Source organism: Euprymna scolopes, chromosome 29, assembly GCF_053919585.1.
Source record: "Euprymna scolopes isolate OS-2025 chromosome 29, ASM5391958v1, whole genome shotgun sequence".
Lineage (NCBI taxonomy): Eukaryota > Metazoa > Mollusca > Cephalopoda > Sepiida > Sepiolidae > Euprymna > Euprymna scolopes.
The window spans coordinates 61,931,735-61,953,330 of NC_136510.1; the positions used below are offsets into that span (position 1 = coordinate 61,931,735).

Below are 21,596 nucleotides of genomic sequence, written 5' to 3' on the forward strand. Positions count from 1 at the left end.
TTTCTGTTGAAAAAGAACATTTTTTCTTCTCTCCTTTTTAGAACAGAACGTTTTGTGCAATATTCCAACTTTTCACAGAAAAGTAAGAACATTTTTTTTTTCTGCAAGAAAATAACCTAAAGAGACGGACATTTCTTATTGTATTTTTTCTTTCTGCTATTTTTTATGCTACCTTTCTCTCTGTCGGCTTTCAGCCTAAGCAGGGGGTTATGTAGCAGACACAAATAGACCCCTTTTCTTCTCGCGCATTCGCTTCCTCGGAGTGAGTGATGAGGCGTTAAACTGTCCAATCTGAGGACTTGCACACGAATACAAATTAACCCCTAGGGACCAGACAGCTTCCGGTCCCAGAAGAAAACTCTCTCTTACGCTACCAGCCTTCGTCGGTGCTAGACGCCTGTTCTCTTCGCTGCTCCTACTAAAGGTATTGACGACAGCCGCGGGCTGTAACTACCTCGTAAGGCAGTGGAGACCCGACTCTACTTTCTTCCTTCAGTACGCTTTGCAAATAAACCTTTCCCTTGTTAAGTTGAAGAAGTTGTTTGTCATTGTTCATAGAATTGTGTTATTTTATTTTATTAGGGAAATTCCCTAAACCACCACTGAAGTGGACAATCACGTCTTACGAATAGTTGTAAAGCTACATAATAATCAAATTCTTTTGTGCAATTATGAATAATAAACTTACTACCTTTTACTTCTTGTATTGCTATTGTACTGGCAGTTGCAGTCTCCAGGTTTAACTCAGCTTCTACCTGTTCTAACTTTAAAATTGTTACCGTAGGCTTATTTGAAGCTAATTCATCAAACACGCTTGAAAGAAATACTTTCACTTTGATATTCTGGAAAGGTGTATCCTGATTCTGTTTCATTATCATCAGTAGAAAGTAGAGGATGCAGAATCCAATTCTTAATGGTGTTTTCATGTCATTTTTTAAATTAAAATTTGAATCTTGGATCTAGAAAACACATGTTTTTATCATTTACATAAGATAAAAATCTTGTTTCCATTGAGTTACTGAATTGTCCAACAGCGGTAAGAAGAATTTCACTAAAGTCAGAAAATCATTTGAAGTATGTGTAACGTGCATCCAGGAGATAAGCGCCCGCGTGTTTGCGTGTTGTGTGGGTACGTGGGAGAGACGGATGAGGGGAAAAAGACTTACCTCGAGACCAGCTCAGCGTTACCGACCAAAAATAGAAAAGAGGGACCAAGATGGCGACCGCCGTCTTTTGTAAAGTATGATGTCTCGCAAAGTCACACGAATTCTCGGAATATGCAAATTTAGCCGACCTAGAACGACGATAAAAGCGGGTGAGGGGAAAGACGTGGGGAGGGACGATTGAGTTGGCTGGGGAATCGTGTGGCTGTTGCTTCTTGTGCCGTGTTGAGGATATCTTACCGTGTTAAAGAGAGAGTCGGGCGCCATCTTGAATTTTTCCCTACATTTTTTTTCTTACAGTAATTTCTCACTTTTACAAGCTATTCCGGCCATTTGGCCTCTAGGACTATGACCGAGTCGAAATTTGACTTAAAGCTCATACCCGAGTTTGACGGGTCCACGTCCATCGTCGACTGGGTTGAAAGGGTCGAGCTGACGTGCGACCTTTGTGAGGTGAAAAGGGTACACACTGTAATTCCCCTGAGATTGGCTGGGGGTGCCTTGAGTGTATATCAGCAACTCAGTGCTGCCGAAAAGGGAGATGTCACCGCAATTAAAGCTGCGCTGTACAAGGCATTTGCCATGGATCCTTGTACGGCCTATGAAAAATTTGCTTCCCGAAAACTTCTACCGGAGGAAAGCGTGGACGTTTTCTTCGCTGAGTTAAAGAAACTCGCAGTTCTGTTCGGTGGAGGGGTGTCGGAGCGGACGCTTGCGTACGCGTTTGTGGCGGGCCTTCCCACTCGGGTGAAGCAGCTACTGAGAGCCTCAACCAGCGTTTCAACAACGACCATGGAACACTTGATGGAACGTGCTCGAGCCATCATCAAAGATGAGGAGGACCTGGGGGAACCAGTTGTGATGGCGACACAGACAGGCCAGATTGGCGCTCGGGAGATTCCGAATCAGAACCCTGTAAGCAATGGGAAATGTTTTCGCTGTGGCCGACGCGGACATTTTGCAAGGAATTGCACCAACAGGGGTGTGTGCGCTGTTTTAAGTGTGGCGGTTTGGGGCATCTAGCCCAAAACTGTGCGGGAAACGTATCAGGGGAGAGGACGTCAGCGCCGCCCTGCTCCCCGAGCAAAATTTGAACAAGGCGCAACCAGTAATAACCGTCTACGTAAACAGGATACCCTGCTCAGCACTTCTCGACTCAGGCTGTTCGCATACTATAGTGAGCACCAGGCTGTGTCCAAGTTGGACTAAGAGGAAGATCAAAGTCACCACGATAGGAGGCGAGACCCAGACATGCTGTGGAGCTGGAACTGTCAAGATCTACACGGACACCGGTGCAGCCACTAAGATCAATGTGCTCGTGACCCAAGGAAATCTCCTGGGGTTTGACCTGTTGCTCGGATACGATGCCATCAAGGCGCTGGGGGGAGTCACAATTCATCGGGATGGAAAGGTGCGATTCTTAGAGGCCCCAGTGTGTGCAGCGCTCCATATCGATCGGCCGGATTTTACAGTGGACTACGACTCGCGCAAGAGGGCCTGGATTGCATCTTGGAAGTGGACCGAGGGAATGGCACCGACTAAACTCAAGAATGGGGTTGCAGAGTACCCTATACCCAGTGAGGCCCGAGCAGAATATGAAAGGGAACTAAAGGCGTGGATCCAAGATGGCTGGTTAATCCCCTACCCTGAGGACAAGCTTGGGCCTCCGAAGGGTCTAATACCCTTGATGGCAGTAGTCCAGCATAACAAGTCGAAAGTACGGCCCGTGCTGGACTATAGGGAGCTTAACAAGCATATTGAAGCCTACACTGCCGATGCTGACGTATGCGCCAGTAAGTTGAGGGAATGGCGTCAGAAAGGCACTAATGTCTCAATATTGGATTTACGAAAAGCCTATTTACAGGTGCGAGTTGATGAGACGTTGTGGCCGTTCCAGACAGTTTGGTTCCAGGGGCAGAGGTACTGCCTTACACGCCTTGGCTTCGGCCTAAATGTGGCACCACAGATCATGAAGACTATTGTCAACACAGTATTGTCCCAAGAAAAGCCCATGAGGGACTCAACGTCAGCTTACATTGATGACGTATATGTCAATGAAGATGTACAGTCTGCGTCGTGTGTCAAAGAAAAGTTGGCTCAGTTTGGTCTGGAATGCAAGAATCCCGAACGTTTAAGGGAAGGAGCACGTGTATTGGGATTGGATGTTTATGAAGAGGATGGCACCCTACAATGGAGGCGTGGCAGTGAAATTCCAAGCATCCCCAACCTCGTTACAAGGCGGACCGTTTTTTCTTGGTGTGGAAAACTTGTTGGTCACTTACCGGTCTGTGGCTGGCTCCGCGCAGCTGTTGGTGTGATTAAACGCAGAGCAAATTTAACAACCACGGGTTGGGATGACATATCCGATGATGTCCTACTAACTCTGATGATTAAGGAGACACTGGAGAGAGTGAACAAGAAGGACCCTGCCTGTGGGCGGTGGTGTGTTAACGGAGACAACGTAGGTGTGTGGGTTGATGCCAGTTCTTTGGCGTTGGGAGTATCGTTGGAGCAAGGAGGAAACGTGTTCGAGGATGCATATTGAAGCCTACACTGCCGATGCTGACGTATGCGCCAGTAAGTTGAGGGAATGGCGTCAGAAAGGCACTAATGTCTCAATATTGGATTTACGAAAAGCCTATTTACAGGTGCGAGTTGATGAGACGTAACAGATTCTCCGCATATCAACCTGGCAGAGCTGGACGCTGTTGTAAAGGGGGTAAATCTGGCCCTGCAGTGGCAGTCTAAGAAGTTGACCTTGTACACAGATTCTCTCTGTGTCTACCACTGGGTGTCTGACACACTTTCAGGACGGACACGAATCCGTACCAAGGCAGCAAGCGAAATGTTAATACGGAGAAGGCTAGACACGCTAAAAAACCTGGTATCTGAGTATGGGTTATCACTGAGCGTCACTCTGGTGCCATCACATTGTAATCGTGCTGACCAACTGACCCGTGTACCTCACAAATGGTATGAAGCCGCGAAGATGGGAATGGAGATTACTGCTCGATCTTGTGCAGTTGCAATCGACCCATGTCAAATACAAAAAATTCATGCACAGAGCGGACATCCGGGTATCAAGAGGACCCTTTATTTTGTGAGGCGTGCATACCCAGCAGTGACCAAGATGGATGTCAGACAGATCGTCAGAAATTGTGAGGCTTGCCAGTCTATTGATCCTGCACCAGAGCGATGGCAGAAGGGTCGCTTGGAAGTTGAGAGTGTGTGGCAGCGGCTGGCCATGGATATTACCCATTACAGTGGCAAGCCCTTTCTAACTCTCATTGATTGCGGGCCTACGAGATTTGCGGTGTGGCGGCAGATGACCAGACAGGATTCAGCAAATGTTGTTCGCCACCTATCATCCATTTTTTTTGAGCGAGGTGCGCCGGAAGAGCTCCTGACTGACAATGATGCAGCGTTTTGTAGCCAGCAAGTCCGGCAGTTGTTAGATGAGTGGGGCGTCCGTCTACGGTTGCGATGTGCACATGTGCCATCAGGAAATGGCATTGCTGAAAGAAGCCATCGCAGCATCAAGAGAATTGCTGCCAGGAAGCGATGTACTATTGCGGAAGCAACATATTGGTACAACATTACGCCAAAGGACGGGACGTCCCCTTCAACCGCACCTGCGAATGCTATTTACACGTACCAAGTCGGAGTGAAGGGAATCAACACTACGCAGCCAACTGACAAGGGAACATATAACAGATATGAAGTGGGAGATCCAGTGTGGGTGCGGCCTCCAGGAAATCGGTGCACCGACAAGTTTAAGCGAGGACACATATCTGGAGTGATTAGCCAGCAGTCTGTTTTGGTCGATGGAACCCCACGACATGTGCGAGATCTTCGCCCAGCTACCGAGGTGCGTCATACAACTACAGAAGAAAGCAGTGAAGCGTCTAGCGATGAGCTGCCGATGCACGGATTCAGTGAGCCCCTTCCAGAGACTGATAGCGATACTTCATCTGATGAGGCGGAACCAGATCCAGAGCCCGAATCTGAAACAGTGAATGTACCTCTTCGCAGAAGCACACGCACTAAAAGGCCACCCCCCCAGTGCTCTCTATGTGATCATCAGATCAGGGGGGAGTGTAACGTGCATCCAGGAGATAAGCGCCCGCGTGTTTGCGTGTTGTGTGGGTACGTGGGAGAGACGGATGAGGGGAAAAAGACTTACCTCGAGACCAGCTCAGCGTTACCGACCAAAAATAGAAAAGAGGGACCAAGATGGCGACCGCCGTCTTTTGTAAAGTATGATGTCTCGCAAAGTCACACGAATTCTCGGAATATGCAAATTTAGCCGACCTAGAACGACGATAAAAGCGGGTGAGGGGAAAGACGTGGGGAGGGACGATTGAGTTGGCTGGGGAATCGTGTGGCTGTTGCTTCTTGTGCCGTGTTGAGGATATCTTACCGTGTTAAAGAGAGAGTCGGGCGCCATCTTGAATTTTTCCCTACATTTTTTTTCTTACAGTAATTTCTCACTTTTACAGTATGTATGAAGTTAAAGAAATGCTTCTAATTTCATCATGAGATAATTTAAATTTTTTTTTTACTGTTTTTATTTTTTAAATTATTTTTCAGTAAAGTAATTTTTTTAATGGAATCCTATAATTTGGACAAAGTTTTGCTATAAACCTATTAAATCCAACGTCAGATTACAGAATACGGTTGAATATCAACAGCAATCGTTTCTCCTATCAAACAATCGATCTCTTGTGGTCATTTATATCCCAAATTTTCTTTTTGACCAATATTAATTCTGGAGTAGTTTAGTGTTTCGCTGGGTGCTCGTAGTTTCTGTCATTTGTTCCTGGAATGTCTGTCTCTGAACATTCATTGTGTTTTCTTTTCTTATCTGCAACTTTTCCTTCTGAATGAACTTTTCTAAGATGGTTTAACATATAAGTTGTTGTAAACGTTTTTGCTGACTTGCCACCCCTTGATATGATGGCTTCATATAACTTTCAGATGTATTTTTATTCTTGGGATTGACATCAAAATATTTCTAGCTGAAACTGGTTTCTATAATGGTTGTTGTTCATATTTAATTAATTTTTTACAACTTTAAATGACTTATGTCTGATATCTAATTCGTAATCTATCTCATAAAATATGCATTATCTAAAGCATAATGATAAAAATATATATGTATTGTTAGCACGAGTCTAAGAATGAGGAAGAGGAGTATCACTGATGGAAAATGCTTTCTTTTCAGTTCACCGCAAAATTCGTCAATATGAAAACTGAAAGATAAAGTAATAGTTTTCTTTGATAGTGATTTAAAGTCCAAAATAATAAAGGTGATTTGATAGGAAGCGAGAGGAAATTTACATATGCTTCCTTCTATTTGACTTATATCGTTTGCATGACGCTGCTGTCCGAACTTTCACTTTCTGGTTACCACTTGACGCGTCTTCTCTCCACTCCAAAACGAACTTCTGCAACTTTAGCTTGTCTCTCCCCGAATCCGACTTTTCTCTTCTACAAATACAACTTCTCTGCTCGCAATCTAACTTCAGAATGCCTTCCTTCCCCAAATCACTCTTCTTTTATCTCCAATCAGGAGCATCTCGTTTGAATACCTCGTGGTCACCCTGTAGGCATATAAAGAAACAGAGCAGCCATTTTTGTTTCTTTCTTCTTCATTATGAACACGAGGTAAGCCACACAAAAACGCGGTCGGTCGTTCTTGTTTCTTTTTTCTTCATTTACACCACACGCCCCCCTGATCTTCGAGATCAATAGGATACTTCGTAATCCTCCATCCAAGCAGGCCGCCTCCTCTCACGTCGAGGCCTCTGGGGGACAACTTCTCGGGGGTTAACGTTTTCAGGTTCACTATAACGCGGGCCTAAGTCAGGTCGAGCAGCATCATTTGCTTCTCAGTGGCCCTCGATTTCCCCTTCTTCACTGCCCTCGCTGCATACCGGCGATGTCACACGACGCAGGTCTAAGATATGCCGGGGAATGCAATTCACCATCACATTGTTCTTCGACTGCAATCCTGTTACGACCCCTCTTTTCCAACGAGTGGTACACTGTGCATTGGGGGGTTTCACCCACACCTCTTCACCTACTTTGATAGTGGCTTCTTCACTCTCAATTCCTGCTGTTTTGTTGCACGGATGCCGCCACTTATATGTGAAAACGGCCCTATGAGGCACAGTTGTCTCATCTTGTTTGGTCTTCGGCGAGATGTTATACCAAAACACCGCCTCTATGGGTGATACGTTGCTTTTTTCCGCAGCGGCTTTAATGGTGCGATGATTCCTCTCCACTATTCCGTTGCCACACGGCCGATACGCTGCTCTGAAAAATTGCCTTACTCCCCACTTATCGCACACCCCTTTAAAGACTTCTGATCGGAAAGCGGGGCCATTGTCCATTAAGAGTTCCTCAACTGGCCCTCTCTCCAAAAATATCTCCTCAATGACCCCTCCGATCGCCCATGCAGCTTCTGCCCTGATCTCTCTCCAGATGGCAAACCTTCCCGGTCCACAGTCGACCATCGATAGATACAATTTGTGGCGATAGTGTGTCACATCAATGGTCAATCGCTTCCAGTCCTCCGCAACATGTAGCTCTCCTGCTTCGTGTCTGGACGGCCCAGGGTCAATTGATTGGCACTCTCGACAGTTCTCCACCACCTCCCTAACCTCCTCCTTGGTGGTCTCCGGGTAAACCTCTCTGGCTAGGAATAACGTTCGTTCTCGACCAAAGTGGTGCATTTCGTGTGACTCTTTGACTTCTTCCCCTGCACAGCATACCGAGGAGACCTCCTTTCCCTCCTGCAGCCAGGCCTTCTTCACGCGTGTCATCGAATCCGCCTTGTTTTTTTCTGACGGGACCAACACAACAGATACTCTCAACTGGAATTCCGCTATCAGGTCGGTGAGCGCTCCGAGTCTGCGCTTGATCAGCATTTCCACAGCACCCCTGGTCTTAACTCTCTTATCGCCAGTTACTGCCGACCGAATTCACGACGCTACCGTTGCCGAATCGGTTTTGACTTCAATTATTTTCAATCCCCATTTCAGGGCCAGATTGATTCCTTTTATAGCGGCATCTAGTTCTGCTACGTTGATATGGGAGAAGTCGTTTTTTTCTTAGCCACGCCGCATCCTCCACAGTTACATCTTCTATCTCTAGTACGACGCCCAACGCCAGGTTACTGGCATCGCACCAAACCACACCTGCGTCTTCGCCGCTGACATACCATTTCCCTTTCACTGGGTCCTCATTCCTCACTCTCGCAATGACTTCTTGCAGCATGTTCATGACCTCCTTCGTCACACGGCCCTCCCAGCCATCAGTGCCTGTTTGTCGTTTAATAAAGCTGCATGCTATCCTGAGCCAGCCAGCGATAGGATAGTGCCCGACCAGCCTCCCGCAGACTGAGAAGAGTTCTCGCCTCGTCAGCTCAGATCCGACTTCGGGTATTGCATTCCCTCGTTCGAAGACAAGGCTTTCTTTTCCATCTCGCCTTAGTTTCAACCCCAGCACCGCTCCTCCATCTAGGGCCTCCGCCGGTTTCGCAGTTAACCCATACTTCTCGACATGGCTTCTTACTTTCTCTGCTCTCACCTCTGCTTCCTCCACCAGGATGTCGTCAATGTACGAACTAGTGGCCTCCTCCACTGTACATTCTTTGCTCAGCATTGTCTTCAGCACGGCAGTCATAATTTATGGAGCTGAACTCAGCCCAAAGCCTAACCTCGTCAGACAATACACCCGCCCCTTGTACCGGACCAGTTGGTACTGCCAGAGTTTTTCATCTACATGGATCTGCAGATATGCCGATTTCAGATCGACAATCTTAGTGGCCCACCCCATTCTTCTCCATTTCCTCATGACCTCCTCACATACGTCGATCCCCGTTCCAGTGTGGCAGGCTACATGTCTGTTCAATTCCCTAAAATCCAGCACGGGCCTAATCTTGTTTTTGGTAGGCTGAACAACCGCCAGTAGTGGCAACACTCCTTTTTCTTCCCCTGTCCACGGTTTCAGAATTCCTTCTTTTATTCACCTCTCCACTTATTCCTCGAATCCTTTTCTTATTTCTCCTCGCAGGGTGTTTTCGTAGCAGCCCACCTTATTCTGTAGTTCTGGGGGCCCGGAGATCCATTTCCATTCCACCATCCACCTCATGCCATCAAACTTCGCCAGGAAATCTTTGTCCTCAATGAAGCAAACCTCCGGTTTTGGGGTTCTGACGGTTCTATCACCTTCCACTCCTGCCATCCCCACTGCGCCGAGACGTCCAAACGTCACTTCGCCCCCTCTAAACATAGCGCTCCCCAGTCGGTTAATTGCACTCATACCTATAATCACGTCGACACCACCGACCAGATGATTCAACACTAGGGCTTGCAGTCCAATGGGCACCCCTTGCACCACTACTTCCGCTGTCGTCTCTCCTAGGCATTTCACATCCCTGCCATCCACGGTCCTAATAATCCTGGTTCCGCTCCATGATCTCGCGACATTCCTCGCTAACAACGTTGTAGTGCAGCCTGTGTCGACAAGGGCTATGGCTCTCTTCCCATTGACTACCACCGGTAACCGAGGCAATGTTCCATCATGCGCCATTTCCACACAGAAGGGGTAACCACTGGCGCAATAGCTCCCCTTCACTCGTTTCCCTGGTCCCGTGCAGCAACACAATAGTGGCTAATATGCCCCACTTGTCCACATCGGTAGCACGTGATCCCCGGTCTCGGCTCTTTGCAGTCCTTGATCAGATGAGAGCCCTGGCACCGGAAACACTTGATGGCAGGTCTCCCCTCCTGTCGCCTCGCCGGCTGCCTCTCATTCAAGTGAGGCGTCATGCACATATTTCCACTCACAGCTGCAGCCACGATTGGGCTTTTAACATTTTTCACTAGGACTCTGGCGTGGACCAAGAGATCGTCCACTTCCATAGAATGGATCCCCGTGATTCTCTGCATGTTCGCAGAGATTTCCTCTGGGAAGCCGTTCACTAGGTACAGCTTTACCGTCATCTCCAGGCTCCTCCCCACGTAACCAGCCAACCCTGCCAGTCTCCTGATCTCTGCCGCAAAGACGTCAACGGACTCGCCGGTCCACCTCAAACTTGACAGCTTGCCAAGTGCTTCAAATGGGCCCTCAGCGAAGGCCAATTTCAGCCTTTGCTCCACTAAGGCAAGGTCTTCCTTTTCATCTCGCATCTGCTGGTAAATCGTGAGGGCTTCCCCCTCTAAGTATAGCGGCAGCAGGGTGACCACATCTTCTATCTTTTACAGCTTCGCCACCATTTTTAATTTCTCCAGCCACTTAATCAGGTCACCCTCCCCAGTAAAGGGTCTCAACATCTGAGTGCTCAGTCTCCACTCAGCCATGTTAATTTGCTTGATGCGCCGAAATAGCTTGTCGTTTGCGTGACACTGCTTTACGAACTTTCACTTTCTGGTTACCACTTGACGCGTCTTCTCTCCACGCCAAAACGAACTTCTGCAACTTTAGCTTGTCTCTCCCCGAATCCGACTTTTCTCTTCTACAAATACAACTTCTCTGCTCGCAATCTAACTTCAGAATGCCTTTCTTCCCCAAATCACTCCTCTTTTATCTCCAATCAGGAGCATCTCGTTTGCATACCTCGTGGTCACTCTGTAGGCATATAAAGAAACAGGGCAGCCATTTTTGTTTCTTTCTTCTTCATTATGAACACGAGGTAAGGCACACAAAAACGCGGTCGGTCGTTCTTGTTTCTTTTTTCTTCATTTACACCACACCTTAACTGCAGTCCAATCACAAAAGGCTACATGTTAGCAGCATGCTATGCTACATCGTATTTACAAATACGATGTAGATTATGCATTTCTCTCTGGTGAATTTTCACCGGCAAGCAAAAAGGGGAGTTAACTGGTCTTCGTTTACAAAATAATTAAATTAATAATAGTAATATTAATGACAGAATTTGCTGATAAATTAGAAAACCTGTTAATCGGCAGATTAATCAGTGTTACATGATAAGGGCTGTCCCCTTTTCATCTAAGTATAAAAATAGAGAATTTAGTTTAAAATGAAAATGAAATAGCATAGGCGAAATTCGAACCTCGTAATTTAGTTTAGAAATAGATTACGTGTGAGAATTTAAAAATGTAAAACAAACATTTGTTTAGAATATAGATAAATATTTCAAGGAAAGAATGTGAACTCTCAAGTTTGTTATGAAATTTTAAATTGAAAGAATGCAGCTTATAAGATAATGTTTTTAACATATTGAATATAGGTTAAAATTCCTTTTGTAGAAATAGGAAAAGTTTTGGACACGTATGGCCAAAACACGTGAAAGAAGGCACATGTTTTAACATGTGTATGACGTCACGGAAAATAGAAAGTTCGAGGGATAGAGAAAAACTTCAGAGTTAGTCAGTCAGTGAGAAAACTCGGAGAGAGACAGTCAGGCGTCTAGGAGCGAGACGTCACTTCAAGAAAAAAATGTGAGACTTTGAATTCTTGGTGATGGAACACGGCCGTGTGACGAAATAAACCATCAAGTGTTTTTTGTAAAGCTCGTCTTGTGTCTTATGATTCTTACAGAAAGGTAAAGTCCAATTGTATTATATATTTGTGTTATATGTCTTTACATACACGTCTCAACATCATCATGTCCGAACTGTCTGAACACTATCCCTTCACTCCAAGAGCTTTCTCCTTCTCTTCCATTCAACACAATTAAGGAATAAACTTTTTCATATATAAGAATCTCTTCTAACATGAACAATATCTAAGTCTTACAACTTCTCTCTCTCTCTGAGTCCATCAACATCCCTCTTATAATAAGACTCTTCTAAGACTGCGCGTATAATAAGACTCTCTTAATAAAAAGGAAACCCCTTCTTCCAATGTACACATCTAAGGAAAGAATGAACAATATCTATCTAAGTCTCTTATTGCAACTTCTCTCTCGGAGTCTTTCAACATCCCTCACTGTAATAAGACTCTTTCTAAGCATCTCTTCCTAAGACTCTCTCAATGAAACCGATATGTAACAAACAGTATTTTGGTGCCCGTGAAACAGTTTGCATCAGCGATGCAGAAACCGAACCTGGGGTCGATACCACGAAAAACAAAAAACAAAAAACAAAACAAAACAAAAAAACAACACAACGTTTACTAGACGATCACAAAATGCGAAAAAGAAAAAGAAACACAACGTTTTAAAAGGGTCCAAGGTAATTAAAAAGAAATAAATAACTAAATTATACCACGGAAAAAAAAATTACATGATCACAGAATGCGAAAAAGAAAAAAGAAACACAACGTTTTAAAAGGGTCCAAGATAATTAAAAAAAAAAAAAATAAATAATACCACGGAAAAAAATTACACGATCACAGAAATGCGAAAAAAAAAAAAATTGAACACACACGCACGCAGAGAACAAAAGATACAAGAAATATTAAAAAGAAAAAGAAGAAAAGTCCGATATGCCGTAAAAGAAATCCGTAGTAATGAATGGAAATATAGTAAACAAGTCACCATGCGTAATTCATTGATAAATGAATTGGGTTGTTAAAAAAAAAACACACACACACACATACACGCAAACGCAGAGATTGGGGTCACCCAGTATTGTTTTGAAATTTGTATGGAGTGTCAATTAGAAATTTGTGTCAATATGAAATCGTTTGGACGAATTGTTGGATTTAATCTGTCAATCAAAACAGGAATTTTTCAAAGGTCGCATGTAGTCTCTGAAACAGCGTGTAAATTTTTTGGAAATGCGTTTTTGTGTTCATAGTTGAACTTTTCGGCTTTTGTGTGTTTCATTTGTTTTGTTTTTGAAAAAAAAGAGACAATCGTTTTGGACAGACTGTTGAATTGTTGTTTGTTACAGATGATTTTTTTTTTAGTTGAAAAAAAGTTATAACTGTTGCAAAATGTTTAAATGTATTAAGGTATTTTTTTAAAAATGTTTTTATGATGTTGAACAAATATTGTAAATTGTCTTATGCATCGAAATGTTTTTGATTTTCACAGCAAGAATTCAAAGTCAGCAGTAAATATACATTAGATTTAAACAGTCTAGGACAAAACAAAACTAGTTAAGACGTATGGTTGGCTTACAGATTCAGTTAGAATTTTAGAAGGGGGACAAGAATTAAAATTACGTAAACGGGTATTTGGAGAGTTTTTAGATGTGATAAGCCGCAAGAAAGATGTTTTGTTTTAGCATTTGGTTTTTTTTTTTTTTTTTAGAGATCCAAAAAACTTTTACCAAGAAAAGTGACTTGGTAGGGATTGATAAGCACAAGATGTGCCCTATACGAAAAATTTGGGAACCTGGTTAATTAAGTGCTTAAAATAAGCTGGTTGCACGTACCGACTCCAAGCAAAGTGGTAAGACTTGGCTTAATTAATAAACAATCGTTGGAAAGAATACGAAAATTCTTAAGGGAACCAGTAAACCGAGGATAGGTAGTCCCGAGGCAATCACATATAGCTTAATGAAGTAAGAGACAAGCAAAAATATGCCGTAGATTACGTAAGAAAGATATAACCTTGTATTTTTTTTTTTTTTTTTTAGAGATGCATGAATGTGGGATATATCTGCTGGATCTTAGAAGCTGGTGAGAGAAAAGAAAAATCACAAAAAATCGGGCAATTAGATAGAATTTAGGCGCAATTAAGGTGTTGGGCGCAGAAAGGTGTTAGTTAGTAAGGGGTGATATTTCTAAATCCTCGTCGAAGTTTCAAGAATCCAAGCAAGGAAATCCGAGTGAATCCGTATGAGAGAAAAAAGGTATATCTTAAACTTCTGAAGCCAACCACAAAGATTTAAGTATATGAGCTTTAGTATGTCCCGTGTAAGATAGTTATAGAATAAAAAACAAAGCCATACTTGATAAGACTAACCATGCGGAAAGAGAGACCAGAACACTTTTGGGACGAAGGAAGTCGTCCATTTCGAGAAAGGTGAAAACCTCTAGTCTGCGGCATATGGGTGGCTGGAAAATAGCTGATGTGAATCATAGGTAAAGACCCTACACCCAAAAAATGCCACGAAGATCAGAAAAGTTCTGATCTTATAAAAAAATAAATAATTGTGAAGTCGGCCGTGAAGGGCTGACTGAAAGAGATTTTTTTTTGTTTTTTTAGCCTGATATTTCTAGCCGTGTGGTTGTGTAGATGTAAAAATAAAAAAATGTACTAAATTTAAAAATGCATACATTTTTTTTTGTGAAATATGGAAGGGAGGGATGTTACATGATAAGGGCTATCCCCTTTTCATCTAAGTATAAAAATAGAGAATTTAGTTTAAAATGAAAATGAAATAGCATAGGCGAAATTCGAACCTCGTAATTTAGTTTAGAAATAGATTACGTGTGAGAATTTAAAAATGTAAAACAAACATTTGTTTAGAATATAGATAAATATTTCAACTAAAGAATGTGAACTCTCAAGTTTGTTATGAAATTTTAAATTGAAAGAATGCAGCTTATAAGATAATGTTTTTAACATATTGAATATAGGTTAAAATTCCTTTTTTGTAGAAATAGGAAAAGTTTTGGACACGTATGGCCAAAACACGTAAAAGAAGGCACATGTTTTAACATGTGTATGACGTCACGGAAAATAGAAAGTTCGAGGGATAGAGAAAAACTTCAGAGTTAGTCAGTCAGTGAGAAAACTCGGAGAGAGACAGTCAGGCGTCTAGGAGCGAGACGTCACTTCAAGAAAAAAATGTGAGACTTTGAATTCTTGGTGATGGAACACGGCCGTGTGACGAAATAAACCATCAAGTGTTTTTTGTAAAGCTCGTCTTGTGTCTTATGATTCTTACAGAAAAGTAAAGTCCAATTGTATTATATATTTGTGTTATATGTCTTTACATACACGACTCAACATCATCATGTCCGAACTGTCTGAACACTATCCCTTCACTCCAAGAGCTTTCTCCTTCTCTTCCATTCAACACAATTAAGGAATGAACTTTTTCATATATAAGAATCTCTCCTAACATGAACAATCTATCTAAGTCTTACAACTTCTCTCTCTCTCTGAGTCCATCAACATCCCTCTTAATAAATCTCCCTCACTAAGAAAAAGCATCACTTATAATAAGACTCTAAGACTGCGCGTATAGTAAGACTCTCTTAATAAAAAGGAAACCCCTTCTTCCAATGTACACATCTAAGGAAAGAATGAACAATATCTATCTAAGTCTCTTATTACAACTTCTCTCTCGGAGTCTTTCAACATCCCTCACTGTAATAAGACTCTTTCTAAGCCTCTCTCTCTCACAAGAAAAAGCATCACTTATAATAAGACTCTAAGACTCTTTTAATGAAACCCTTATGCAACATCAGTAATCAGCCAATAATAAAAGGTCGATTAATTTGTAATTTGCTTATTGCATCCCTAGCACTAATTGTAAATAAAAGATATATTATCTAAGATCTCACAAAATTCAACCAGCGTTATAATATATTTTTATATACATGTAAAGAAGCCATATTGGGGGGGGGGACACGGTAAAAAGGGGGACCTAAAAATATTCTGGGATTATCTCCCTTGAATATAATGGATATTTCTAAATAAGGAATAAAGAGGGAACGAAAAAAAAACCCTAAATAAGTGAGTTCTAAAGAGGGAGAAATAAAAGTATTGCAACTTTTACACCTGGAAAAGGTCCAAGGTTACATCGACCGAAATGTTGTGCAGATGACATTGAAGATGAGAATAAATTTTTATTAATCCGAGTTCTATTTATTAACATACAATTATATGTTGAATGAAATATGAATGTTCTCCTCGCAAAAAAAAAAAAAAATGGTTTTGAAAGTGCTACGAATATCATTACTTTAAAAATAATTTTGATTGTCAACAATAAAGTCAATTTCTATGTAAAGATCGACAGAAATGTACGAGTTACTGCCGTTTCTAGCATTAAACAAATATCAAAGCTTTTCTCATAATTTTAGTGAAAGAACTTATTGTTTTTCATTGAAAGTTGTGGTTTTTTGTTTTCAGCGATTTTACTGAAAAATCTACTTTTTCCATGTCAATCGTGACGAAAACAATTGAAAAACCTTGTTTGGCAGTAAGCATTTTTAAGAATAAAAACAATTGAAAAACTTCTCATCATTCAATCACAAGGATCCAAGATTAAAGATTTTGTTAAATTAAACATTTAAGAACGTGAAAACATTTCTATTTTATTTGTTAAGTTTAATAAAATCTGCAATAAAATATATCAACCGTGAGAAGAATTTAGAGATTTTAATAGCAAATCAAGTATTTGTTTAAAAGGACATTTCATGTAGGATCTCTCTTGTCATGGTTAAATATTTATGTCAACGCAGGGAGAATATTAGTCAAATTTCTCTTTGCTGTAAAAAAATCTTTATTGAAGGATGATTTTTAATTGGTACTAAGTTTAAAAATATAAAATGTTAGAGATTATGTGTTACATAAAAAGATGATAGTAAATTTGCTATTATATAAGTGTGAGTGACTCACCCTATTTGTCACTACGTGTCTGATTTTTGCTTCCTGCAGAAATGGTAAATCTTTCTTCGTGCGTACATAGTCGTTTTCGCGATAAAGCAGCAGCAAATAGGTACAGAATTCATTCCAGTCAACATATCCATCACATGAAGTGTCCAGCTGCACAAAAAGGCACCGCATTATTCTTAAGTATGACATTTTTTAATTACATAATAACAGGCATTTTTAATTACATAATAACAGACATTTTTAATTACATAATAACAGGCATTTTTTAATTACATAATAACAGACATTTTTTTTAATTACATTATTATAGACATTTTTAATTACATATTAATTTTATTATAGACATTTTTAATTACATATTAATTTTTAAATTACTATTATTATAGACATTTTTAATTACATATTAACAGACATTTTTAATTACATATTAACAGACATTTTTAATTACATATTAACAGACATTTTTAATTACATATTAACAGACATTTTTAATTACATATTAACAGACATTTTTAATTACATATTAACAGACATTTTTAATTACATAATTGTTGCAATATTTTGGGCTTGTAATGGGGTAAATATTTATTTTATTTGACAAAAATAAATTTTTACAAATAAAAAATGTGGCACAAGGCCGAAAAAGGGGGATGGGGGTTAATGTTGACCTAACTAACATAACGTTAACTTAACTAGACTCTTTCACCAAAATACCAGAATCACTCTGTGGACATCCTACTTAAAACCCGAAAATTACAAATATATATACATGATGTGGGGGGTTGGGGATAAAAATCTTATTTACAAAAATCGAATGAAAAATATACAATGATAAAAAGTGGTTAGTAAAAAGAACCCCCTCACTAATAATTGTGGCAGATAAAAAGTTTTGTCAGTCGAAAAGATGTAGGTCTCACGAAAACAAACTTTATTCAAACACCACAAAAATGGCCTACATCACTGGCAAAACAGTCTATCCGTCACCTAATGGGTCCGGGATTGGGGATTATCGAACCAAAATCGGGAAGAAAAAAAAAAAAAACAAAAAAAACCGGGGGACGTTGGGACAGGGAAAACCAAAAAGGGGATTGGGGCGATGACAACACGCATACTCTAGCTAAGTTAAAAATCGAACAAAAATGCCTAACTAGCCTACTCTAGGAGGTCCGATGCATGTCTATGTTTGATCAGGTCACCCCAAATCCTTTAAAACAAACCTAAGCAACTCAAAAAAGAAATTCAAGACTAGCTCCATTCACTTTACACAGTCGCGAAACTTTCACCCACCTGTCGTTGAAATTCACAGGAGCGAGTTTCACCTTCTCCAGCTTAATTCGCATTTTCAATCGATATTTGAAAATGAGGACAAGCTGGGGAGCAGTGAAGGTCTCACCTCCGTAAACCTCCTTCTGTCGCGTCGTCCAAATCACGCCTCTCATAACTGCTAGTAAACACAGAAAAACATAGCGTTCTTCTTTCTTCATGGTCGGTGCCCAGTTGCAGCACGGGGAAACCGACTCCAGCACAAAAACACGCCCGCTCAGCATGCGAACCGTGAAGCCTTCAACTAACTCACACAACGGTCGAACGATAGCGCAGTGGAAGAAAGCATGATCAAGGTTTTCCTCCCATTCTCCGCATCGGACACAATTGGGTGTCTCCGTAAAACCCGCCGTGTAAAGTCTTTTGCCGACCCAGAGGGCATTTCGTATTACCAGCCAGGTGAGTGATGCCTCGTAATTATCGAAGCAGCTCGACCCAGGCGCCCAAGGCCATATTAAGCGGCGCTCCTCCTTCGTAAAACCGAACTCCTCAATCTTTTCGTCTCGAACGGATCCCCTCACTAAGGCCCGATATAGCGCCTTGCGAGACAACAGCTGGGTGTCAGAGAGGCTTTCTTTGACCCGTAGAAGAAATCTCAAGGCCTGCCGACACTCGCGATAGAAAGGGCATTCGTTTCGGGGCAACTTGTGTGCCTCCCCCTCAGCCGAATGCACACTCTCCAAAGCCTAAAAGGCTTTCTTAGTGTCTTCTATCCAGAAGACACCGTTTCTCTCACTTGGTGTAAACATTCGATCCAGGTATATCAGCCTAAGAGTGTGTCTACGTATTTCCACACTAGGCATACCCAGACCGCCTTCAGACGGATGCAGGTAACAGACCTCCCGAGTAACCATGGCTTGCTTTCCGCACCATAAGAACGTAAAAAGAGCACGCACCAGATCAACTAGTGTGGTCTCCGGGAGTGGAAGTACTGATAGACGGTAAAGGATCAGGGGGTAGATATGAGAATTGCATACCTCCGCCCGACCCTTCAAAGACAGATTTCTCAAGGCCCACAAATGAGATGCGACCTTGACCGTTTCCAATACCTCCGACCAATTTTTCTCCAGCTGGAGACCGGGGCCAAACCAGATGCTGAGTAGCTTGCATGGCCCATCAGCCCAACCAAAGGGTCCCTGAACGGGCATACCCCTCCAGGCACCGATACGTAAGCCAATAGACTTAACGTAGTTAATTATGGCCCGTGACCTTGGCATAACGTAGTTAATTATGGCCCGTGACCTTGGCATACCGACTTGTTTCTATGTCGATGACTCTAATCTCGGCACTGCTCGTTACAAGCACAGTCACGTCGTCAGCATAGGCGGTATACTTTACCGGGGTAGAGCCACCTGGCAAAGTAATCCCGCGAAGGACCGGATTCACCCGAAGCTGGCGCAAATATGGCTCAAGCGCCAGCACATATAACATTGGGGATAACGGACAACCTTGACGGATCGATCTTGTTAACATGAAGGGTTTCGACCTCACCCTATTCACTTCTACCATAGCACCGGGGTTGGCATACAAGAGGCAAATCCAAGAGCGAAACTGGGGACCAAACCCAGCCGAGCGAAGAACAGCCTCTAGGTAATGATGGTCTACTCTGTCGAATGCTTTGGACTGATCTAAATTAATCAGCGCGGCTTCTGTGTCGACTTTTTCTACGATCAAGTGTATCATGTGCAAATTATCTTGAATCGTCCGGCCCTTAACAGAACAAGTCTGTTCAGGGCTTATTAGACGGTGTAAGACAATCTGCAGACGATTTGCTAAGATCTTGGCCAAAATCTTTAACTCTGTGTTTAACATTGTTAAGGGCCGGAAATTACCTATCCCATCCCCTCCATTTTTATCTTTGCGTAACAATTTAATGATCCCCCTGGTAAAGTACTGAGGTATGCACCCGTTCCTAAACCAGGAGTTAAAAAGTACGGTCAGCAAAGGAATAAAAATGGGCGACAGCCTCAAATACACCTCGTAGGGCAGACCATCTATCCCAGGGGTCCTGTCTAGCCCGACCTGTTTCAAGGCCTCAATGACTTCTTCCTCTTTCATGCTACCTTCACACCTAGCTGCTTCGGTCGCCTCCAGGCGAGAAAAGTCGGCTAAATAGGTGTCAAACTGTTCAATAGTCAGACCGGGCTCCTTGGTAAAAAGTTCCTGAAAATGAGTCCGAAAACCCTCCAAGATTCCGTCGTTTGAAGTTACGGTTCGTCCGTCCGGCAATGTGACACTGGCGATGTGTCGATCTGCAGAACGTCGAAACTCCTCTGCACGCAGTGACGCGGCCATATTTGTTGCCTCGTTTGGCACTCTTTTTAATCTAGCCCTAACTAATAATCCCTGGTCCTCCCTGTTATCCAAGGAGTCCAGTTCAGCCTTAACTATAGTATAGCTAGCACTATCCCCCTCCTCCACCGCCCTTTCTAATCTATCTTCTAGCGCCGCTTTCGCTGCTCTAGAACTACGGTTGAGCCAGCGACTAAAATCAGCAGCGAAGGACCTAATGAATTTTTTAAGGTTGCCCCACCACTTATTCCCGATGATAGCCCCCGTCAATTCCCTCTGTATTGTTAGTAGAAGCTGTTCCCGGAAGTCCTTCACATCGAACAACGACGTGTTGAACTTCCAGTAACTAGCCATCCTAGGTTTAACACTATCTAAGTTTACTCGAACCCGGACAAGCCTATGGTCCGAATAAACTATACTATGAAAACTTGGACAGTCTAAAAGCCCTAAGTCGACTCTCCTAACTAAGAACCGATCGATGTAACTCGAAAGTTGCACCAGATCGGAGCTGCGTCTACCTGTCCAAGTCCATGCTAAATCCCCGGGTTTTTCGTTCCGAAATTTATCGACAAGATCAAACTTGTCGACAAAGTCTCGAAACACTTTAGCATCCCGGTTCTGGTTAGTATCCCTTGTGGTATTAACCCCGCAATCTAACTCGGGATCCAGGACCGCATTCCAGTCTCCCGCTAAAACTAACCGACGAGACGAATTCATGAAAGGCTCGATTTGCTGAAAAAAGGAAACTAGCTCAGTACGGTTATTGGGCGCATAAACCCCAATAAAACGAAATGCCACATCCTTTACGGTAACATCCAGAACGAGCAATCTTCCCTCTGGATCTGCATAAATAGGGTCACACGATGCATCAAGAGTGCGCTTAACTAGCCAGGTAACCCCCCTTGCGTGGGTATCATAATGTGCTGAGTAGAGCTGAAAGTCTCTAAGGAGCACGTCATGATAGTCACTTGGAATAAAGTGAGTCTCCTGTAGACAACATACATCCACACCAAGGCGTTGAAGGTCGCGTGCAACTCGAAGTTTACGAGAGGCGTCCCTCAACCCTCGGACATTTAAGCTAGCTAATCTTAAAGAAGCCATCTTGAGTTACTTAGGGTTGGGAATCCTGAACAAACATAGACGGTGTCAAGATACCGACAGCAGTCCCCATAGACCCAGTGGTCATCTCAGTGGTGATGGACCCATCTGGGGACAAACCGCCGATATCTAATGGAAATGTTAGTTTGAGGGCCCTATATAAAGATGGATGAACCTTTACGGGGACCCGCCCAACACATGCCTTTTTGATTTCAGTTAAATCTTTA

The 21,596-nt window shown here is 42.6% G+C and overlaps 1 protein-coding gene across 9 annotated transcripts in view; it reads right to left on the bottom strand.

Moving 5' to 3' along the window:
- Nucleotides 1-21,596, bottom strand: part of LOC145252666 (cilia- and flagella-associated protein 337-like) — a 482,634-nt gene that overhangs the window by 295,856 nt on the left and 165,182 nt on the right. For 8 of the 9 annotated variants that reach the window (XM_080112440.1, XM_080112445.1, XM_080112446.1 and 5 more), the window contains one exon: nt 16,660-16,806. The exons of the other annotated variant lie outside the window; for it this stretch is intronic. In XM_080112440.1, the coding sequence (XP_079968566.1) occupies nt 16,660-16,806 (147 nt within the window). The remainder of the gene's footprint in view (nt 1-16,659; nt 16,807-21,596) is intronic. 9 annotated transcript variants of the gene reach the window in all.